Genomic DNA, 24,953 nt, shown 5'->3' with positions numbered 1-24,953 from the left:
AGTCAAATCTCCCTTAATAAAGCTTTGGTATTAAGAGTAGCCTACTATGAGTGCCTACACCATGGACCAGGCACTGTTCTAATGCTTTACATACAAAATCTCTAGTCCTTATAATAACCCTAAAAGGAACACAAATCTGTTAAATGACTAAGCAAGACCATACAGTTAGTGGCAGCGCCAGAATCAGAACACAGGTCTACCTACTCTTGCGATGACTGAGCCTCTTCCTCTACATCTCCTAAATGTCACTCTGAGTTGAAGAGGGGAAAGAAACGGGAGGCCACCATGATGCCACATCCCTGTGCTTTAACCAGTATGTTTTCTTTATATACTGGACCATCTATTTCAGATTTTATATGAAGCAAGTTTTGGCTTGCTTCAGTATGTATTTCATTTCCGATTTATTACCCTCTCTCATTCATGGCAGACAGGCTCTAGAGGTCGAGAATGTCTGAAATAAAGAATGCTATAAAACACCTTAGTAACTCTCGAAAATGCTAAGTGGACCCTGAATCAAAACTTCAAGTTTCAGAGAACTTACAGCCTCTAGTGATCTACAAAACAAACAAACAAACAAACAAACAAACCCCACACCTTAGTAACTCTCAACCTTGGATCAAACTACAATATGTTGGAAGAGGTATTACTGAAAAGAGCTTGAAAGGGCAGCCTAAAAGGCAGAGGGTACAAAACATGGGCCTTGTCCCTGTAAAGGGGACATGGTTCATAATATTGTGAATCAAGGGGCTGGTTCACAATAGTGGTTATGATGTTCAGAACTGTGAATAAAAGAGAGGTGCATTATCATATATTTGCTTGTTGTTATTGCTTTTCTGATTAGAAGATACAGAGTCACTTTAGGTAACTTCCAGTTAACTTAGTATTTTTATTTTCATTTTATATCCAGGTCACATTTTCTACATTAAAATATAATCATGCTGACTCCCCCCCACCCCCTACACCCTCAGAGAAAAAAAAAACTTTACACAACTTGAAAGAAAGATGGAATGCACAGAGAAGTTGCTATTGCACCCAAGTAACAAAGAACACAGAGAGACCAAACAGTAGACATGTCAGAAGTGCATAGAAGACAGCTCAGGGCTCGCAGCAGGAAGGAGGAGGAATTAAAAGACTAAAGCTTTTAAATGCTATCACTTGTGCCACAAGATTACCCTGAAAAGGCAGATAGGTCAGAAAGTAGGACCAAATAGGGGATCTTCCAAAGGCTGCTATCTAACAGAGTTTAAAATATCCATAGATGGTATATATAAAAAAAATTCCATACACAGAAGAGCTTTCTCTTCCCCACCTTGCCTTTAGCATCTGGTAAACACTTTAGAAACTTAAAACCACTGTTAGCATGGCCAAATGTAGAACCGATGTAGGTTTTTCTTTCTTAAAAAATTGTATCCCAAATCTTTCCAACCAACAATTCTATTAATTATTTTAATTATGATTCCTCTGCATGGAAACCCAGTAAGGATCATCAGACAGGGCATCTCACTACTATCAGATCAATGCCAGTTGGGCAAAACCTGCATGATTCTGTGTCACTGAGAGGGAGGGAGAACAGTAAGAAACAGGAGTTGAAACTTTCTAATCTATTCATTAAACAGGAAACAGCAGGTGGACGGTAAAAACCATCTGCTTAGAGCAGCAGCACAGACCCAGAGGCACACCAAAATCTAAAAACAAGTGCTCAGGAAAGCATCTTGGCTCTGAAAGGAAGCGTCTCTCAGACCCTATCCTGTCTCTAGTTTGGAGATCAAAGCATTATAACTTCAGATAGTGATACTCTTGAGGGGGTGGACAGGGAAGGTCTGAGAGACCCAGATAATGAGGACACTAGGCAGCTAACTACACCACTATGTACAAATACACACATCAGTAAGAAAACGTCACCTCCAACCCTCAGCTACTTTAAACAAAGCATTGAAGTTCCAGGTTTTCCGAACAGGGGATATTTTAAAGGCTGTTAGCAGTTTAAAACATTGCAACACTGGCACAATATGTTACCTATTCTTTGTTTTTAATTACAGGGTAACACAGTAAACTCCAACACAAAGGTGGGGATGGAGGAGTGCAAAAGGAATAAAGAAAACAGAACCAGTATTTCACAAGAGCATCGAGCCAGCGATGAAGTAGCAGCTAATGCTTCGCAGAGTCTCGAGGGTAGAATTCGCTCAAGGTGCTCTGAGGGATTCTCTTCAGCATTTCTTTGGGGAAGATTCGGAGCAGTTGCCAGCCAATGTCCAAAGTCTCATAGACAGTGCGGTTTTCGTAAGGACCTTACAAAAAATTGAGATTAGATGAATAAAGGCCAAGTACTTCCAACTTCTCAGCGTTATTCAAAATTTATTCTGTTATGGGACTAGCACTGTGAGCATGAAGTATAAAAAAGACACACAAAGCAGGTAGGTCTCCCAGGACTGGATGTGACTTAATGTGGAAATGAGGGTCTAGACAATAAGTACCCCTGGGAACCAGAGAAAAGGGAGAAAGCCTGCAGGCGAGACGTTCGGCGGCTGTGTGTGCGTGTGTGTGTGTTGTGTGTTTAACAACGGGTGGGATCTAAACACACTCCACTGAATAATGGAAACTAGACCCAGAGTTTTGTCCAGAGAGTAGTGAGAAAAGCAGTTTCCCAGGAACACAGGCTGACCTGAAGGAAGCTAGTACAGATGCTTAGAAGGCCTTAAACGCCAATTAAGCACCTGAATAGGTCCGTGTGAAAGTTTTCAAACTTGCTATTGTTATTATTATTCTTAATAGCAGAATCATTCTTATCCTGCAAATAAATCTCATTTTTTAACTAAGGAGTCAGAGTGGCTAGAGTTCTGCATCTCTTCTCTACCAGAACAATTTTTATCTTTTTAAGATATTAAGGTTCTGCGTAATTTTTTTTTCTTTTTTTTTTAGAAAACCCAACTATCATATGTTCTGGGGATTTTAATGTTACTTTAAAAATGTATCACATAAATAGAAAAGCGCACAAATCCTAAGTGTGTAGCTGATGCATTATTCCAAAATAAACACATCGTTTGTAAGTATCACTGAGGTCAAAAATAGAGTTTACCAGCATTAGCAGGGGTGGCAGGGAAGAGACCCAACAGAACAGCTTGAAAGCCCTACACATGCTATGTAATAAAAACCATTATAGACTTTTTAACAGAAGGACAATCAATAAAATTAATACTAAATTTACCCTGGCAATGGTATACAGAGTCAGGGAGACTGGTGAAGATGCTGGCACTAACGGCCAAGGATGATGGGACAAAGGTCTGGACTAGGTCTTGGGACACACAGAGTGGTCAGAGATCAGCAGCTTCAACATCACCCAGAAACACTGGCCTAAGTTTTTTTAATAGGAATGAAAAGAGAACAGGATAAGATGTTTTAAAGGCGAACAATGCAAATGAAAAATATTTGATGACTGGAGGATAAACAAAGAGGGTTAAGAATGCCCAATTCCTGAGCTTGGGCTAACTAGGGTAATGGTCATGCCAGAGGTACACAGAAATTGAAAAGGGAATTGCTAGGCAGGTGGTCAGTTGGGAAAATACTTGGGTTCTCACCACGCCGAGCCAGAGAGGAATGACGGCATAAACAAAGGCTTCCTAGCTGGAAGGCGGGACTAGAGCTTCAGAAAGAGGGGAGAGGCTCATACATAGGAAGTTAGTCGTCAGCACAGGGGAAAAAAAGCACAGAAAGAACAGGTAATTAAGCCTTTGGGAACACTAACAATTAAGAAGCAGGAAGATGAGAAATCAGGAGGATGAAAATAGATGGACAGGAAAAGTCCAAAGTCCCCAAAGCCAGAGGAGAGCATTGCAGAGAGGGTAAGAGGGAGGAGAAGTGGCAATGGAGGCAGGAGAGCAGAAGGCCGGTTGTAAGGAAGAGAAAACACAAGCCAGGAGCTAAATAAATGGAGAAAGAAATTGAAGGTACAGGGGAAGGAACCAGAGGGCTAAGAACAAAGACATGGCAGGCGGCTGGAAGAACCTCTTCTCTAATCAGAAGGAAAATTGTATGGAGACCAATGTAAATTCTCTCAGACTACGAGAGAAGTCCTCCTCAAAACTACGTATGATGCTGTTTCTATTCATAGGAAAATAGTAATCTTACCCTGAGCAATGAAGTTCCTCTCAAACTTCTGCAGAAATTCCAAGTAAAGCAGATCATCTGAGGTAAGGGCTTCTTCTCCAACTACGGCTTTCATGGCCTGCACATCCTTACCAATAGCATAGCATGCATACTAAAGAGAAAAACAGGTTTACATGAACAGAGATAAGGTCTTATAAATGGCAGTGGTACTCTGGGCTATGTAAGTGTATTGCTGTAGCTATCTTCACAGTATTTCACATTATTTCCAAACATAATTCACATAAAGTTCATATGCAAGTACTGGAAAGACTTGATTATACAGTAGTCTCACTAAGAAAGGAGTCTTCAGGCATGCAATACATAGACATTACTAACACTCTACAAAAAATACACTCCCTCAATATATCAGTGAGCTTACATTTTGTAGAGCATTTAAAAATCACAACTTACACAATAGGAGAAATCCATCTCTAAATTCTATTCAAAAAAAAAAAATCTGTGTTATCACTAGGTTTATTTATCATTTCTACTTTAAGGTCAAATACAATCTCAGGACTATAGAAACCAAGGATTTCATAGAATATATACAGCTGTATCCCTTAGCGTTCTGGTGATTGCCTAATATGTTAAATAAAAAATTAGTTACAATAGTCTTTCAGAAATACTCTATAATTAAGGTTACTAATAAAAACTTAATCATCTTATGCCTTTTTTTTTTTTGTGGTACGCGGGCCTCTCACTGTTGTGGCCTCTCCCGTTGCGGAGCACAGGCTCCAGATGCACAGGCTCAGCGGCCATGGCTCACGGGCCCAGCCACTCCGCGGCATGTGGGATCTTCCCGGACCAGGGCACGAACCCGCAGCCCCTGCATCGGCAGGCGGACTCTCAACCACTGTGCCACCAGGGAAGCCCCGTCTTATGCCTTTTTTATTTAAAAACAACCTCATACAGCATTAGAGGTGGGTTTCAAGCATGTGATTTTAATCTTTGTCATGAGCAGTTATCCTTATGAAAAAGGCTCTAATGAATGTTTCTGTATTCCACTATTCTATATTATACATTCTATATTAAAATCCTACTTTGATGGGAAGAGAAAAAAAGTGATATGGAAGAAAGACAAGAGGTATAAGACAGGAGAATGAACTGAGAAAGTATTCATTTCTTTAAACACCATCCTGGAGAAAACATACGTACCAGCTGGTTAGATACATCAGCATGATCCTTCCTGGTCATACCTTCTCCAATAGCAGACTTCATTAACCGCGACAACGAGGGCAGCACATTAATAGGTGGGTAAATCTTGGGTAAAAGGGGAAGGGGGAAAATACTATATTTAAGTACAAAATTCAAGCTTTCCTGGTAGTAAAGGAGGATTCTGAAACTCATTTTTATTGCTTAAATTGCATAAAACTGCTACATTTGTTTCCTAGATGATTCCTAATATCTTTTCTTGATAAGAAAAGGAAGTAAGAAACATTTTACAGGTTAAGATTTCTTTTTTTTTTTTTTTTTTGTGGTACGCGGGCCTTTCACTGTTGCGGAGCACAGGCTCCGGACGCGCAGGCTCAGCAGCCATGGCTCACGGGCCCAGCCGCTCCGCGGCATGTGGGATCTTCCCGGACCGGGGCTCAAACCCTTGTCCCCTGCATCAGCAGGCGGACTCTCAACCACTGTGCCACCAGGGAAGCCCCTACAGGTTAAGATTTCTTTTGAGAATCAAATCCAAAAAGCAAAATCTACAAAATAGTACAAGGTTATATTAAAAAACTGAATTTTCAACATCTGCCTACAACATCAAATCCAAATGGTCTTCTGAACTCTGACTCATAAAATCACACATAAAAAGATTAACAATAATTTCACCTAAAAGCTGGTATCAGAAGCTGGCATCTATTAAAGAACCAATAAAAAATCTGTTTTTGATTATTCAGTCATAAAAATGAATGAAATCTTGCTGTTTGCAACATCATGGATGGACCTTTAGGGCACTATGCTAAGTGAAATAAGTCAGACAGAAAAAGATAAATACCATATAATCTCACATATATGTGACCTTGAAAAAGCAAACAAAAAAATGTCAAGCTCACAGACAGAGAACAGACTGGTGGCTGCCTGAGGCAGGGGATGAGCAAAATGGGTGAGGGAGGTTAAAAGGTACAAACTTCCAGTTATAAAATGAGTTAAGTCATGGGGATTGAACTTTCAGCATGGTGACTATGTACGTTAATAATACTGTATCACATATTTCAAGGTAGCTAGAAGAGTGGCTCTTCAAAATTCTCATCACAAGAAAAAAAATTTTGCAACTATGTGAGGTGGTGGATGTTAAATGGACTTATTGGGGTGATCATTCTGCAACATATACAAATATCAAATCATGACACTGTACACCTGTGACTAATGTAATGTTACATCAGTTATACCTCAATTTAAAAAATTTTAACAATAAAAGACAAAGAAAAAACTCTGAAAAATCTGTTCTTGTATTAATAACAAAAGTGGTAGATTATACCGTTATGGAACAGAAGACCCAAAAAAGTTCTTTGAACAACTCACTCCATTTTAAGGCATAATAAAGAAAGTGGAAATTTAATTCTTAATTCTGGCACTCTTTTCCACACCAAGATTTTAGTATTACAGAAATGACAATTTTATAGCCATATTAAAAAGAATTCAATTTGATATTTTCTAAATAAATAATTCCTAAGAGCAAAGTCAGAGTCACTAAAGAATAAGAATAGATCTGTAGGCTTATAGCATCGTTCAACTGTCAAATACCTGTCTGTTGTGTAGCTGTCTGTCCACATAGATCTGCCCCTCTGTAATATATCCAGTCAAGTCAGGGATGGGGTGAGTGATATCTACCAGAGAAAGACACCTGATGTTAGTTAAAGTGTCCATCTCATATAAACAAAACCACAGGAAGTCAATCTGCACTACCTAAAACCGTGCTATATAAAATAGTTTTCTGTGATGATGGAAAAGTTCTTTATCTGTGCTGTCCAATATGGTAGCCACTGGTCAAATGTGGCTACTGAACATGTGAAATGCGGCTAATGTGACTGAAAAACTTTATTTCAAACTTTATCTGATTTTAATAAACTTTATAATTTAAACAGCCAAATGTGGCTAGAGGTTACCGTATTGGCCAGTCTAACTTATCTGGTTGCAGCATAGTTAGACATGTGTTGACACAAATTAAATTAGCTATATTCATAAAAAGTACTATTTCTCCTAGTTATGCTCTCTCTCCCCCAAATATAAATAAAGTTCCATTTTAAACACAAAGTTCATTTGCAGAGATTTGCCAATTTGATGTATACTGAGAGAACATTCTTAGTCCATAAGCTATCCCAGAGGGATACACAACATTTCAACATGGAAAATACGGGGAGGCTAAACAACTTAAGCAACACTGCACAGGCAGCACCAAGCAGGTCCTACAGAGCAAGACACGTCTAAGTCTGTTAAATTACAGACAGTAATTTTGTAGCTGCTTCCTTGGAACAAATCATTTTCACATCAGAGGTAGTATTCAGACTGCCTGGGTTCTAAAGCCGCCACTTCCTAACTGTGACACTTTACCTCCCTGTGCCTCACGAGAGCATCTGAAAAGTCGCTATGAAGATCAAATGAGTCAAAACTTACAAAACTTACAAAACACTTAGAACAGTGCTCAGTTATAATGAGTTATTACTGTTTCTGAAAATATTTTGAAGAAGTGTTTTTAAAAGACTGAGATAAAGACAAAAAGACACTAACATAAGGGGAGTGCTCAAAGTCTCACCCGGGGGCTGCTGGGCAGACATCCAGGCAGGCACTGCACTATGCACTTACACACACATGATAAAACCAAGTAATTTTTAGAAAGTCTTTGACGATCGTTCTATCTCTATAGAGTCTTGTGGCATTTACTATTTATGCTCCATATCTGGCACTTAAGCTACCTTAAATTATTGATGCACATACATTTAAAAAATATCCACCTAGAATGAGTAGCTTACATTAAGTAGAGCCCATTAATTTTTTAAAAATTCGTTTCATCTAGACCAGTGTCCTGCAAACAGTAGACACTAAATACTAGCTAATAAATAAAAATTACAAGAAAATTTTTCTACAAAAGAATAATAATTATGGGTAGTTTTGAAATGAAAAATTTTATTAGAAACAAATCACTAGGTAAGGTAAACTTCTGGAGGATAAACTCTCAAAAGAATTTCAACTCAAAAAGATAGATGGTCTGTCTTCTCTCTTAAAATCAAAGTCCTTACAACGATTAGGGATGCTATAATCCAAAGACCCAAAACTTACCATCGTTAGGCATGGTGAGAATAGGAATTTGAGTAATCGAGCCATTTCTACCTTCCACTCTACCAGCGCGTTCATATATTGTGGCTAAATCTGTATACATGTAACCTGGGAAACCTCGTCGACCAGGAACCTCTTCCCTGGCTGCTGAAACCTGACAGTGAGTCAAGGAGAACAATATCACATACCAGAAAATGAAAATTAAAGCTTGGTTAGAACACATTTGTTTGAACATGCCAAATTACAAAGTTGGAAATACCATCTTGTTCGTTTTAAATATCACCTCTAGAAATGATTTAGAAAAATCTAGCAACATAAATTCAGATTATTCTGCAACAAAAATGTTGACAACTGGGGACCAGAAGTTTTCTGCTAAAATCATACTGCCATAACACAAATCTTCAAATAGCTTGCTAGAAGAAAATCTGCTTCCAATTTTATAAATCAAAGGTAGTACATTTTAAAACTAAGAGAACATTCTCAGTTCACAAGATTTACTTCATGTTATGGATCTTGCCAGATTTACATAAGTTAATCCTGAAAAGATCAAAAGAGAAGGAAATACATATATCAGAAATCATCTGATGCATTTTACATACATTATTTAATTTAATCCTCACAACAACCCTATGAGGAAGTTAATGTTATTAACCCCAACTTACAACCAGAATCAAGGGCCAGATAATTTCCCTGGATCACGGCACAAGGTAAGAACAGTAATAAATGGTCTTTCTCTTAGAGACATGCACACTAGAATATATGCAAACATTTTAATCTATAGCCAACAAGAACTGTAAATCATTAAGCCCAACTTCTAACTGCTACTTTGGTTCCTCCAAGAGTATGCTCCAGCAGTGCTACTCAAAGTGTGGCCTGCAGACCAGCTTTTATCAATGCGTAAGGAGATAATGTAGAAAGCAAGATAAACATATAGAAAACTTTAGTGGCAATTTGATAGAATAATTGTCTGTCGGATCTAATACTACTAATAAAAGGGTTTGTAAATTGTTTTTTTTTTAATTTTCACTTTTCTAATACTTATTTTTACTGCCTCTTAGAAACGTATTTGTGATGGATGGGAGAAAAGAAGTCCTTCAATGAAAAAGCACTGTAGCCGAGTGAGATATGATGATGGATCTTAGGGAATCTTAAGCTAGATAGTTATATAGCCTGTCTCTTCAGAAGTCTTCTTCCCTTTTTTGCACACTTAAAAGAGCAAGTAACTCAAAATTTCAGTAACTTGCATTAGAACAAACACCCCATACTTCTGGATGGTAACTGCTAGGATCTTACATTGTTTCTAAATAATCACTGAGTTTTCTGAAGGAAAAAAAAGTTCTGAAGAGGGTTCTGCCAGAGTATAGTCTTTACTTATGTAAATAAATAAAAATTTACATCATTAAAAATGAAATCCTTGAAAAGGGCTAAAAACTGACAGTCTGGACAGAGACAAAACTACCTGGGAGAGTAACTGATTAAATAGCTTGCATCATTTACTCTAAGAATCCAGTCTTAATCAATGGAGACAGTGAGAGTATGATAAATAGGCAAATAATTTAAATCTCGTCCTCTAATCATTTCAATTAGGTTGACAAAGTAATATTTTCTTTTCTGATTAATTAAGGTATTCTACTAATATATGAGCAATGCATTTTAAAAAACATGATTTAAAAAAAAAAAAGAAAACTTGCAGAGGGACAAGATAACCCTGACAAGATAATCCATTTTAATTAAGAAAAAAATTACCTCTCGAAGTGCTTCAGCGTAAGAACTCATGTCTGTTAGAATAACCAATACATGTTTCTCACACTGATAGGCCAGGAACTCGGCCGTGGTTAGAGCCAAGCGAGGAGTGATAATTCGCTCAATACTGAAATGAAACATTAAGTCCTACGTCACTCAAACAAAAACGCCAAAAACAAAACAAAATGATTCCAGAAATAATAGTACAGTCCCCCTTTTAAAGTTTCACATAAATTGAGGAAGGTTAAGCAATTATTACTTTAAAAGTTCTTAAGTAAGGCAGAATTCTTTTATGTATTTACATAATAAGAATTACTTAGTGCTACACAGCTAAATTGATTTATTTTATAAGTGTCGCATAATTTGTCAGAACTATACAGTTCTCAAAACTGAGCAAGAAAGGAAGAGAGAGAGAAGGAGAAAGGGAGGAAAGAAGTAGGGGCCAGATTGTGCAGGTAAAAGGAAAAGGTAATTTACTGAGTATGGACTGTGTGCAAGGTAACTTATACTATTATTTCATTTAATATGCACAACAACCCTGTGAGACAAGTATTATTTATCACATTTTATGAAAGAAGACACTGAGCTTCAGAGCCTAAGTGACTTACCCAAAACCAAATAACTTGCAAGAAGCAGAGCTGGAATTTAAAAACGGTTATCTCATACCTAGGCCTGTGTAGCTTTCACTGTAATGTTCTACCTCCTTAGTGTAAGGTGACATTTTTGACCAGAAGCCTGCATGAACAGGGGGAAAATAGATTTTTTTTTTTTTTTTTTTTTTTGTGGTACGTGGGCCTCTCGCTGCTGTGGCCTATCCCGCTGTGGAGCACAGGCTCAGTGGCCATGGCTCATGGGCCCAGCCGCTCCGCAGCACGCGGGATCCTCCCGGACCGGGGCACAAACCCGCGTCCCCTGCATCGGCAGGCGAACTCTCAACCACTGAGCCACCAGGGAAGCCCGCTCTATTTTTTGTTTACTTACGTTGGGTCGTTAGCCAAGTTCAAAAAGAGGCAGACGTTGTCCATTGAGCCATTTTCTTCAAAGTCAGATTTGAAGAACCGGGCAGTTTCCATGTTTACCTAAATGGCAATGACTTCATCAGTGCTGGGAGAAGAAAAATTCTCAATATTTCTTTCTTTCTTTTTTTTTTTCCCCCAAATATTTATTTCTGATGAAGGCCAAGCTATAGATCTGCACTGCTCCTTCTTTGAAAGGTTCAAGTACCCCCAAAACGTTCACAAAAGCCAACAGAGTAAACAGCTTGCTTTGGGCACAAAGGGAATTATTCTTACATTCCAGTCAAATGCTAAATACTAATCCATGGTTTGCCCAAAATGCCAAGCTGCAACTTCTCCGCCTAGAGATAAACTGAATAATATATGTGTAGTTTTCTACATTGTTCTAATAACACAAGCAATTTTACATTTCATACTAAAACAGAAAAAGATAATACTTACACCCATAGCAGCAAATACAATCGCAAAATTTTCCTCACTGTAGTCCACTACATCTTTGGATTTTTTTACCAAACCAGCCTGGCGACAGATTTGAGCTGCAATCTGATGAGGAGTACAAAAGAACTAAGTTAAAATCTAAAATAATACTTCTACAACAAAATAACTTTTACCCTAAACTTTGGGGAACTGTAATCATAAATGAAACTGGGTTGTCTTAAAGGGCTTTACTCAATAAAACTATTTTGTAATTTTTGCAGATTCCTAAGAGTAAGCAAGAAGTCAGATATGTGTGGATAGAGAGTCAACGTAATTGGATTATATAAACAGTAACATTGGGCATTTACCTTGAAAATCCTATATTTGGTTTCTCACTAAGAGTGAAGCACTCGGAAATTCTTTCTTCTTGAATTTCATACCAAACAGATTCTAGTTCTCACCTCATTGTGCGGTAAGCCAGCAGCAGAGAAGATAGGAATTTTCTGCCCCCTAGCGATACTGTTCATGCCATCTATGGCCGAAATGCCGGTCTGAATCATCTCCTCTGGATAGATTCGACTCTGAGGATTGATTGGCTGGCCTGATGCATTTCCAAAAGGGAAAATTTTAATATGTCTCTACATTAAGACTACAACCATACAAAGCATATAAAGCATTTCTTTCTACTCTTAAAAAATCAGTTATTTTTGAAATCTGAAACTGTTTAAATATTTTTTCCATTAATCTTTTGTAGATTCACAAATTATATGGTAGTAAAGTGAAACGTAAGGTATAGCAAATAAGAGAGAAATCCTAATTTCAAAGCCATTATGGCTTTTACATTTCAGATATATCCTGGTGATATTTTACAATAAATAAAATATAAAATTTTAAGATAACCTCTAGGAAAAATAAATGTATTAAATAATAAACAAAAAATAATTAATCAAACATGGAGTATGTTGGTTGTCTACTTAAAGTATCATAAAAATCACCCTTTATCTGACAAAGGTATAAGACAGATAGAGGCTATTTTCCCCAAAACACAGAAATCCATTTTCTGTCCCTACCCATGATATCAAGGAAGTCTTCAGCCAGTACAACAGGACCTCTGTCGATGGGTTTTCCTGATCCATTGAATACCCGACCTGTTAAACAGTAACAAGACAGTACAGAGTGGACAGTGACTCAAATATTCATAATCTTTAAAAAGACTTCATGGAAATACATTAAAAAGGAAACAGATCTCTGCTCAGAATGAATAATAACATCCGTTTACCAAGCATATCCTCAGACACTGGCGTTCGGAGAATATCCCCAGTAAACTCACAGGATGTCTTCTTGGCATCTATACCTGAAGTCCCTTCAAATACCTATCAAGAAAGAAAAGTAAACAGAAGGCTATAAGAAATTTAGACAATAAGCGCTTAAGATTTATTTGTCAGCCCTTATAAAGTAAAATACATCAAAGTACATACTACTTTTAGTATTATGAATAAAGAAGTGTTCATGGTGGACATGAACCAAATTGTCAACCTCTTAACCAGCGTCATGCCTGCAGGCCAAACCCATCAAGCAAGTTAAGAATGTTTTTTACATTTTTAAAGGGTTGTTTTTTTTTAAAAAAAAAAAAGGAAAAAAAAAGCTTAAGAACATGCATCAGAGACCTTAGGCAAAGCCCTCACAAAGCCTAAAATATTTACTATCTGGCCCCTTACAGAAATTCTGCCGACCTCTGCTCCAGATCTACTTTTTAGGGCAACATGTTATTTGAGAAAACTGGCACTTCCTATAATCAGTAACATTAAAAACTAGGCATTATCAGAGACAATTTAAAGAAGTAGACTCAGATCTTGTTTTGGTTTCAGCCCAGAAGCTCTGAATTCTACTTTTCATCTCTCTCCTTCTATGTGACTATCATTTTATCCATTAAAAAATTTTTTTAAAAAAGCCGTTTTACCAGTGGAGCTATTGGACTAGAATGGATATTGGTGGCGGGCATTTAGCAAGAAAACATGAAAAAATACTTTTCTTCCCTCACAGCCAGTAAACAGTCGGGTCCCTGGCTTAAGATTTTTCACCTTCGTGATGGTGCAAAAGCAATACACATTCGGTAGAAATCGTACTTCAAAACAATCACATGAGATATTTAACATTTGATTATAAAATAGGCTTTGTGTTATACGGTTTTGTGCAATTGTATGCTAATATAAGTGTTCTGAGCACCCTTATGTAAGCTAAGCTAAGCTATGATGTTCGGTAGGTTCTGAGCACTAAACGCATTTTCAACTCACAATATTTTCAGCTTATGATGGGTTTATCAAGATGTCACCCCGCCTATAAGCTGATGAAGATCTGTATGCTTATGTGGTAATTCCTAGAAAGAACTATTCGTGTTTCTTATGTTTGTTGTGATCAGAAAAACGTTCAGCTGGCCAGGTTTTGAAAGTGATGCTTACCTGAACCACTGCTTTGGAACCACTAACTTCTAAAACCTGCCCACTCCTCTTCGTGCCATCGGGGAGTGTCAAGTGCACAATCTCAGCGTATCTGGGAAACTAAATAGGAAAAAAGTAAAGGCTCAATAACCAACATTTTAAAAGCTCCTCAAAATACTCTATATGCGCTATGTGTTTCACAGCACGTATGCACATGCAGACCCCATACCTCCCCAAAGCACACAGGTATACATCCAGAGTTTAGAATATCCTCAGGTAGTTTAAGTCCTTAAGACACTTATCACTGGCACATATACTGGCAAACACAACATAAGGTACAGAGGGAAGGATCTTAAATCTATGAAACCACAGCAATTAAACTCTTTCCTTCTGTGTACATGTTTTTAAGCTTTGAGACTACAGAAAGTTAAAAAAACTACGTTCCCACTACTCAGAAATGATGTTTGCTTCTGGGCTGTGTAATCACCTTGTGCTTTGGGAGGACAGGAATAAAATGCAACTAAACAATAAAATAATTACTATTATAATAAATAATGCTAATATTCCCTCCTCAATCTAATTCTCCTAACCAGAAATGTATTCCTCTAATCCATTTTTAATATTTTAAATTGCATGTTTCCAAAAATATACTGTAGTGTTTCACTTACCTAAATGGTAACATACTAAATATATCATCCCGCAACTCGTTTTTTTTCCCACTTGACCGCACGTTTTGGATCTGGCATAGTAGTATTTAACTTATTTTATTAACATAATCTTTTGAAAAATGCATCACTACTTTGTGTGATGTGAAGGAAAACATCTGCCAATGCATCCGTGAATCAACACTGACTGTAGGACCCTTGATTCTGGAGATGCTAATATGAGTAAATGGGCATCTAGAATCAATGTTAGAACAGATATAGTTAAAATAAAATCAAGTGACACTACATTTTATTCAGCTGTTCTTCTACCACTGGTGTTCAAGGCTGTTCCAAATCTATACTACTACAAACATGTTGCAATGAACATTCTCACATGTGGGCCCAAGTTTCCCTAAGGTATCTGGTTACCTAGTGGTGGGCTATAGGCTGTGTGCATTTTTATGTGAAATTACTCTGCAAAGGAACCTTTTACTTTACAAACTCCCTAGTAGTATAGAAAAGTGTCTTTCCCCTACATCTTTGCCAATCTTATATTATTAACCTTTAATTTTTACCATTTTGATAAAAAAAAATAGTATCTTTCAATTTGCATTTTCCTGATTCTACTAATATTGAGCATCTTTTCATGTTTACTGACAATTCAGACTTCATTTCCTTATTAGTATCTTTTCCTCGCTTTTCAACTACATCTGCTTTTTCTTATTTACTTTTAGATAAGCTTCATAGATTCCGGATATTAATCCTTTTGCAAATATCTGCTCCCAGTCTTTCTTGTCTTTTAATTTTGTTTATGGTATCCTATTATACAGAAGTTTTTGCAATAAAATGACTTGTTTTCCTTTATGATTTGTGTCTTTAGTGTAGGAAAACCTTCCAATCTCAAGTCATAAAAATGGTTTTCTATATTGTCTTCCAATAGGTTTTTCATGTTTTGGTCTTTAATCCATCTGGATTTATTTTTGGTATGTAATTGTATTTTTCTCATTTTTATTTTATTTTTTCATACAGGAAGCCAAATACCCCAACAATATTTACTGAGTGGCACAAATTAATTTGTGCTACAAGTAGCACGACCTGTAATGCAGCCTTTATCATTTACCAAGTCAAATTCTCAGGTGTGAGGAGAGTTGGTTTTAAGAATCTTAACTTTGCTCCACTGAAATATCTGCTTACTCCCTCACCAAATCTTTATTCTTACTCTATTTCTAACTGATTTTGTTACCTGGAGAGAATCAACATCTTTTCTATTCTGAGTCTTTTCATTCATGAATGTGGAATCTCCACTTATTTGAAGTCTTCTTTTATGTCTTCCAACAAAGTTTCATAGTTTTTTGTAAAAAGTTCCTAATTATTCTAGTAGTTACTTCTGGCGTACAAAACACTACTGATTTCTACAGACATTCTCTGTATACAGCAACACCGTTTTACACCATTGTTTCTAATAGTTTGTCCACTGAATGATTTGTGTTTTCTGTTTAATTAATCGTACTACCAAGAAATGATGACAGCTGTGCCTTTTCCTTTTTAATCCCTTTATCCTCTAATTTCTTTTTTCCACAGCATTGGTTAGGGTCCAAGCACAAAGACAGAACAAAGATGGATAGCGGTGGTGACAACAGGTGTCCTCATCTTGTTCCTGATTTAAATGGGAATGTTTCTAGAGTCTCTCCTTAAGTACGCTGTTTGCTGTAAGTTATGGTGGATATCCTTTAAGAGGTTTTAAAATTTTAAAAGTTCTATCCCTTATTTCTAAGACCTCCTTCTTCTTTTGTTTTTTTTTTTTTTTTTTTTTTTTTTTTTTTTTTTTTAGAAACAAGTAATTTTATCAGGTACATTTTCGGTATTTACTGAGAAGAGCGTAAGCTTTTTCTAGCTTAATCTATGAATGACTTGAACTGTACTGACATTTGCTAATATCAAATCATCTTTGTACTACTGGGATAAATTCTACTTTGTCATAATTCTGTTGAGTTTTTAAAGTATATTTTTGCTAATATCCAATATATGAGAACACTTTTATTTAGAATTTTGGAATCTGTGCTTGTGAATGAGATTAGCTAGATTGTTTCTTTTCTGATACTATCCTTTGTCTGGTTTGGGAATCAAAGATACACTACCTTCAGAAAATGAGTTGGACAGCAGTCTCCATCATCATCTATTCTGATACAATTTGTACAAAATTATCTATTCCTTGATACTATCGGTATGCTTTAAGTTAAAAACAGGAGCCAAAAACTAAAAACAAACAAAAAACACTCTAAATCTGGTGGTATAAAGCCATTCTTACAACTACATAAACTTTTTTCCTCAGCTGGAGTTATACCCCAAACAAACATTCAATAAAACTTTTTCAGCTTTCTTAAAATTACTTCCTCCACGATGTTTTCTAAGTCCTTCCCATTATTGACTCTCATAGCATCCTGCACTCACCCTTCATAGCACTTAACAATTAGACATTTATGTATTTGTACTGTGTATTTTTGGTGCTGAGTTCAGCGCTTAACATAGTTGAAGCGTGAATATTTTTAACTGTTTTTGAAAATATATTTACTAATATAAAAGCTTCATATTTTTAAAATATGAGTCAAAAATTTATCCAATAAAAAGGATATAAAAAAGAAGAAATAAAGGACAAAGAAGCAAATAATGTTTTCAATACTTCCTCAAAAAATAAAAGGGTATGCTTCATCCTTTCACCAAATATTAACAGGCACCTGCCTAAACCTTGTACAACTTGTATACTGAGGCTTTGAATCAAACTGCAGACTAGTATGAAACTGTGGCCAGGAGTAAGCTATATGCTTAATCTTGCAATTAATTTGTATAGGTACCTTGTCATGCACAAAAATATCTTAGTGATAAAGCTGAAGAGACAGTGCACTTTGCCCTTTCTTTTAAGAAATGTTTTTCAATTTATTTTCTGCTTCCAGAGGGGCCACATGCCAAACATACTTATCATTACTTCTCTCAACAAACTAATAACTGTGTACCTTTCCCCCTGATCCACTCCCAACAACAACCAATGCAGAATTACCGTTCTACAGAGCATATTATACAAATTATCTGCTCTGAAGATATTTTAATCACTGAACTCAGGCAGGAGGCTTCACCCAGGGTGAAGTCTATTCAATTATAGGCTATATTCTATGCCTCTTTTTCTAAGATAATTCTTATGTATAGGTGTGGCTAAAAAACCCCATGTAACTAAAGAGTCTTTCAACAAACTGAATAAGTAAAAACTATTCTCTGCTTATGGTTTTAGTCACTGTTGAGATAATCTGTTGTTTATTCATTACTTGAATACCAGTGTCAGGCCCTCAAAGACAAAAGTAACATTGTTTACTCACTCAAAGACCTTAAAATTTAGTAGAGAAGACAAAAATGTAACAAGTAGTTATAACACACAGTAGTCTATGACAAGAGCCACAAGATACCGTATATCTAAATAATATCCTACAAGTCATAAAACACACAAATATTACTGTTGTTTTCCTAATAAGCCTGTGAGGTATGATTAACAAGCAAATAAAATTTTAAATTTTACAGACAAGGGACTCAAAGCCACAAACAGAATCCACAACAGATCCAGTACTAGAATCCCATCTTCTGACTTCTGATCTAAAATTCTTGTCTCCATATAGCACTGACATTCTGACCAAGGAATGGCTTAAAAAAATCATAACAAAAGACTTAAAGTGTACTAAACAGCACTTAATACTATGCTTTTAACTTCATAAATGGTTAGACGATAATGATAGTGGTATTACCTTAACATGATCTAAGATCACTAGTGGACCATTAACTCCTGATACTGTCTTGTATGCTGGAAAGAAACACAAAAAAGTCAGTTCTTGTCAAACAGGACAACAGTCTAAATGATCTCTCTGTTATTACCAAAAAAACCCTCTCTCTATCATATCTATTATATGGAGCACTCAGAAAGTATGAAATTTTTCACTGAATTTATAAAATTTGCCTGCATCTCTACAACTTCTCATAATCCCCTTCATCAAACCAAAACCATTTTTAATTCTTACTATAAGTCACATTGTTTCAAGGACCAGGATACAAAAACAAAGGTAAAGAGGGAGAGTTCCCACAGAGTTTACAATTTTATATGGAGAAGGGGGAGGTAAGGGCTCTACCAGGTGTGCTGAGGGTCAGTGGGAGCACAGGAAAGACCCTGCAATGGTTCTTACTTAGAAAAGAAAAAGCTTTACAGAAAAGGTAGCACTTAGTAAAGTAGATAGAGAAAAAGAAGGGAATCCGTAACTTTAAGCAGAAGTGACAAAACTCACAAAAGAAATCTGACAAAATGTAGTCTGTTAAGATAAAATGCCATGATTAAATAGTATCATAAAAACTACGGAAAAAAAAAAAAAGGAGTTTATGAAGGCGGATGGAATGAAAGGCCAGAGATCATATAAGCATCCTTTAAAGAAAAAAAAAGTCAAACGTTACTGTCATTGTAGAAGCTTATATTTTCTACTGCAAATTATGCCCTAGCAACAAACTACCCAAATCTCTCGTTTTAGAAAGGAGGTAGCTATCATTGAATTGTATCACACCTACATACATGCCGAGTATAATGAATGGTAATCAAGTATAAATCAGAACACTCAGGAAAGCAATTCTAACAATGTCAGACTTGACTAAATTTCATAATCAGAAAAGCTGAAAACACAAATGAAATAAGTGTTTACAAGACCTAAAATAATGTGTAAGAAACTGTCAACCAACTGGGAATTTTTCACTTGCTTGATTTCTTATAATGTCTTAGACAGAAATTTCTGGCATGAATGTAGCCTCCCAAGAATGAGGAAACCATTTAATAACCAGTCTGTCCATTCAAGGGGCTTCAGAATTTAAAAACATAATTTCTTTAGCCAGGAAGCAAGTGCCCTGGTAGAAACACTGAGACAGGGCAGGCAAGCACTGTCAGGAACCCGAGTCTTTCATACTGAGGACTTTTAAATCCTCACACCAAATATGTGCTTGAATACATTTGTAATTGTAATGATCAACAGAGGCCCCTAATTACTTTTTTTTTCAACCTTAGATAAAAAGCAAGTCACAAATTTTAAATGTTACGCTACTTGAATGGATGGCAATGTAAACAAATTAGTCATGCCTCCAAGATTATTAGAAATATCCCAGTTGTCATATATTCTGCTTTTATGTTAATCCTCTCCATTGTTTTAAAATAATCTAATATTCTTAAAAATAAGCCCTACCCCTAAAACAATTTCTTCATTGTTCTCATTTTATTTTATTTTTATTTTTGGCCTCGCCACATGGTTTGCAAGACCTTACCTCCCCGACTGGGGATTAAACCCACGCCATGGCAGTGAAAGCGCCGAGTCCTAACCACTGGACCGCCAGGGAAGTCCCACACTGTTCTCATTTTAAAAGAATCCAAATACTGTTTCTCAATTACTTTCTAAAATTGCTATGTGGATATGCAAAGTGAACTACATCAGAAACATGTTTTCTTGGCACCCAGGTTTGAAAACGATAGAAACATAGACCTTTTCAAAACCTAAACAGCTGGGAATGGGAGTAGGGAGTGGGCCAGTGGAGGTGTGGGAATTCAGTTTTGAGATTTACAGGCAACTGTTTTGAATAAAATGTAACATCAGTAACATGCTTCAGGTTCTGAAATTCTCTTTACTTTCCGGACAAGATTTGTATCTCCTTTGAACTTTTAACCTCTACAACAATGATCCTTTAGAATCTCATGTTTAAATTCAAGTTCATTCAAATTATGAAGTTTTGCCAGTCACAAGGCAAAAAGCATGACCAAGAAAAAAGAAATGCTAGTCATTGCTTTTCCTGGAAACAGTGAATCAAGTTGATTTCAACTATAGAAGACAAGATTCTACTTCATCAAAAGCAGTCTCCAAATTTGCCACAATGTATGTAGCCTTTAAAAAAGCTAGTAACCATTGGAATTAATTAATAACAAAACTACCAATACACATTTAAAAAGTACTTGTCAGGAATTCTTTTTTAATCTCCATGACAGGTCTGTAAGCTAACAAATATTATTCCAAGTTTTACAAGAGAAAAATGATTCTCAGAAATTAAGTAACTTGCCTAAGGATCTGAACTTACACAGTCTGCCTCCAGTCACTTTTTCTTTGACTCTGGGCTACAGCTCAAATTCTAAAACTGAACTGGTCATTTTTTGTGGTCTGAGGCACTCTTGTATCATTACCGAAAAATAATCTTTGTCCAGTGGAGTGTAGCCACTAGAAAAGTTATAGCAGGAAAGGAAGAAGAAACTAATGGAGATGTCTCAGCAGTTTTCTGTCAGTGGAAAGCATCAGGAGACCACTTCAGATACAAACCAGAGGTTAAGCAACATGCTTGGTTTAAATTAAAATGGGATGCAAACTAAACTAATAAATGTTATAATCCAAACTAAATAAAAAATACTACCGAACGAAACTGCTTCACACTTTACAGAGCATCTTCAGATAGGTTACCTTTTCAGTTTCACAAAACACTGGGAGGTAGGCAAGGCTGATAGACCTACTCCACACTTAAACTACATCTATGAGAAATCTGTTACTAAATGGAAGAGCCAGGATTAAAATTATTTTTGTTTGTTTGTGGCCCACCCCCACCAATTCTAAGTTTATACTCTATGACCCTTAGTCTCCAGTATAACTTAAAAATATGGAGATAACACAGTTCCTAGCACTTGGACTACAAATAGGGAGTAGAAAACAGTTTATATACGAACTATAGCTCCTTTCCACAATAGTAAAACTACTGGGGGGGGGGGGGGAACAAGCAGAGAAAATAATATCAAATATCACCTTTTATCTCTCAACAATATTTACCCAGCTTTTCTCACCATTAGTATTAACAGCCCAAAGCAGAGACAACAATTTAGATTAAAGTTGCCAAAGACATAAAGCTGCTCTTCAAAAAGTCAATACCCATTCACAAATTATATAAATATTCCTGTGTTTAGAAACAATAATGACCACGCTTCTCTTGAAAATTCCAAATGAATAAGAACTTGGGTCTGCAGGGGATGATCAGAACTTCTGAAAACACAGCAGACACATGTTTACATCTTTGATCCCGAATATTTATGAAGACAATAAATATTTATGGAGTAACATTTAAAACCCAAAATCTACAAAGATTTTAAGAAGCACATATTTTGTTAGATGACATCCTCTTCCTCCTATAGGATATGAGATTGTTCAACAGAACACTACTTAATGATTGTGAAACTTTCAAAGAGAAAATTCAACAGTCATTGCACAATAAGAGATCTAGTCCTTCAGTCTCCACCTTATTAGCAAAACAAAACCAGAACAATCATCTTCTATTGTGCAAGAAAAGTAAAGACCCACACTTTTGTAGTGGGCAAGGAGGGAGAGGTTCTAGAGAAAGGCAGGCCGACCATTCCTTTACTGGACTTTTCACTGAGGCTAACTATGCTTTATGACATAAGAAACGTTAAGATTAGTTGATCTAGGATCTTGAGAACAAAGGAGATTATCTAATCCAAAATGTTTAACATCCAAAAGCTCTTCGTATATTATTGAACCTTGCTCAAAGTTTAAAAGGATATCAAGTTTTCTTTCCTTGTGACTTTAGAAATTCAACGAATGTGCTCAAGATTATTTCAAGCCTGCATATCTCATTTTGCATCTCTTGTTAACGGTCCCATAATCCTGAAGTTTTTTAAAACCGGGATCCAATCTGTGCAGTGGAACTGCCAATAATTCCAGGCCTTTGTTCAAAAAGCACACATTAAATAACTATAACTTTTTACCTAGGATGGTAACATCGATCTTTAATCAGAAAAATTAAGAATATTTATTCAGAAGCAATTAAAAGTGTTAACCAGAATCAAGAATGTGGCAATATAGGAAAAAGATGACATTCAAATGCAGTTAGCTGTTAGCCTAAGTATGATATCATTTGTGCTTTTTAGAATAACCCAGACACAGAAGTGAAACTCAAACTAAGTACCCCAACTCCCTACTCTGGTTCCATCCACATTAAGGTTCCATATACTAAACTATTAGAACAAGGGGTTTAAATGCAAGTTATACAATTACAAAACACAATGCTTCTATGTGCCAACACTGCGCTAGGCACTGAGAATACAGAAAGGATTCCTGAACCCTAAAGTTTCAGTTTTAAGCATTATGTTGCAACCATCTTGTCAGGAGAAATCTCATCCGGAGAAGTTCTTCAGTCACTGGCTAAGCACACACAGAATGTTGAGAAATCATACTCATCTCCCTTAAGGGTTCACAACCTCAATCATGGAGTACTCTTTAAACTATGTTATTATTTCAATTGATACTCTGAGTTGAGATTGAGTGAATAAATTTTATGGAAAAATGACTACTGCCCCTTATAATCTTTTCCTAGAAGCACCACTAATGTCTTATCTGTTCTACCCAAAGAACAGCAAAGCATACAAATGCAATTCATAAAAGAGTATTTGTAACTGTTAGGCACAAATTTATTGTCATAAGAATGCAACATCTGTCAATTTCTCGAAACGTTCAGCTCATGTAAACTCCCAACAGGCATTCTCTAATGCAAATAATTTCCATTACAGAAGGCACATGGGGGGGGGAATAAATTAGGAGTTTGGGATTAAAATATATACACTACCATATATAAAACAGATAACCAACAGGGAACTACTGCATAGCACAGGGAACTATACTCAGTATCTTGTAATAACCTCTAATGGGTAAGAATCTAAAAAAGAATATATATACATATATAATATATGTAACTGAATCACTGTGCTGTACACCTGAAATTAACACGTTATAAATCAACTATATTTCAATTAAAAAAAAAACACATCTCTGCAAACCATAGAATCAAGTCTTTTCTTTCTTCCTTACACTGCAGTACTGCCACATGACCTGACCCAGTGACTGATGAGGATGGGATTTGTCAGGCAGGAGAGCGCCCAGACTGAAACCCTTCATCTGAAATTCTTTTTAACCAATGAGCCACCCACAAAGAGGTACTGTGGCAATTAACCGGTGCAAATACAGTCTCACCACGTTGGAAAACATCAGGTGCTTTCCTAAGTTTTAAAGAGTCTACTTTCAGTGCTCATCCCCGGTTCCTAAGCAAACTGTGAAGAGAGCTGATGCTACACAATTTTATTGTTTAGTAATCAAGAACCATTTCTTTCGGAACTGCTGAACAGTCCACTTAAGCCTGGTTTATTAAGGTCTTTTTACAATCACAACACTTAAACATGCTTATGCATACGCTTTGCATATATGCTACATAATACAGGCAAAGCTTCTTGTCTTCTCCTAGATAGCCTTGCACTCAAGTTAATGGCAGAAAAAAGGTCCAGCAAGAATTAAGAAACCTGGAATTTTCCTGCTCTGTCAGTAATTAGGGGTCTAAAGCCTGGCAAGCCCTGTCCCTTTCAGAACCTTAGGCTTCTCACTGTAAAATGAGAGGGTTAGACTAGATGACCCGCAGGGTACTTTTCAGCTCTAGCTTTCTCTGATATCTAGGTGTCCTCCTGTGGAGCAGCTTCTCCACTGAACAACACCTCCCTCTGGCTGTGGGCCTGACCTCCATCCACGAAAGGCCTGAGCACGTCAGCGATGACACTACACCGTCCCCCTCGGCAGGAGCTCAGGACCTGCCCTGAGGTCCACACCCGAGGCAGGAGGAAGGGGAGGGGCGGTTCCCTCGACCCCTGCAGATACAAATGAGGTCAGCAGAAGATTAGGATAAGAGCGGCAAGAAGTGGCCTTCACTCAGAGACAGGAAGCAAGCGCCTGAGCATGCTCCAGCCTCGGGAAACTGGAGAGCACCGGTGGGGCAACAGCCAGGAGACCACCAACCCAGGAAAAAGTTCCCGTTGGTGCTCTTCCCCTTAGCCCACCCCTGGCACGGAAACTAAGGTACACTCAAATCGCCTTCTAGAGAGAGACGTCGGAGTAGGGCGACGCGAGAGGGAAAAACAATCCCCCCATCCTACCCCTCTGGCTAAGCAGGTGAGTGGGAGCAAGGGGCTGGGCTAAGAGCAAAGACAGGATTCGTCTTGCTCTCTGATACTCACTGAGACGAGGTTGGGAGAGGTAGTTCCGGCTAACTGCCAGCGCCTGTTCTCGAGACCCCACCACGGGCCCACTGGTGGGTACGGGAAGCTCAGGCGCGGCCCCGTTCACGATGCCCCGCATCGCCCGCAGCGCCATCTTGTCTCCTCCGTCCCGACTGGCCCCGCAGCGGCGCCG

General features: G+C 37.2%; 2 protein-coding genes across 2 annotated transcripts in view; one reads left to right on the top strand and one right to left on the bottom strand.

Annotated features, from left to right (window-relative positions):
• ATP6V1B2 (ATPase H+ transporting V1 subunit B2) lies at positions 1-24,953 on the bottom strand. Its single transcript, XM_060102495.1, has 14 exons — positions 24,779-24,953; positions 18,459-18,514; positions 14,048-14,146; positions 12,868-12,961; positions 12,659-12,736; positions 12,050-12,189; positions 11,613-11,714; positions 11,137-11,234; positions 10,159-10,282; positions 8,416-8,566; positions 6,883-6,965; positions 5,299-5,403; positions 4,126-4,255; positions 1-2,288 (listed from the first exon to the last, which is right to left on the bottom strand). The coding sequence occupies exons 1-14, from the start codon at positions 24,912-24,914 to the stop codon at positions 2,149-2,151; spliced, it is 1,536 nt and encodes a 511-aa protein (XP_059958478.1). The 5' UTR covers positions 24,915-24,953; the 3' UTR covers positions 1-2,148.
• SLC18A1 (solute carrier family 18 member A1) overlaps positions 24,524-24,953 on the top strand; it is a 39,733-nt gene continuing 39,303 nt past the window's right edge. The window contains exon 1 of the mRNA XM_060102496.1: positions 24,524-24,713. The gene's annotated coding sequence lies outside the window, so the exon portion shown is untranslated. The remainder of the gene's footprint in view (positions 24,714-24,953) is intronic.

The sequence above is a fragment of the Mesoplodon densirostris genome, chromosome 6 (genome assembly GCF_025265405.1).
Source record: "Mesoplodon densirostris isolate mMesDen1 chromosome 6, mMesDen1 primary haplotype, whole genome shotgun sequence".
NCBI lineage: Eukaryota > Metazoa > Chordata > Mammalia > Artiodactyla > Ziphiidae > Mesoplodon > Mesoplodon densirostris.
This window is presented reverse-complemented; position numbering and strand designations above follow the sequence as displayed.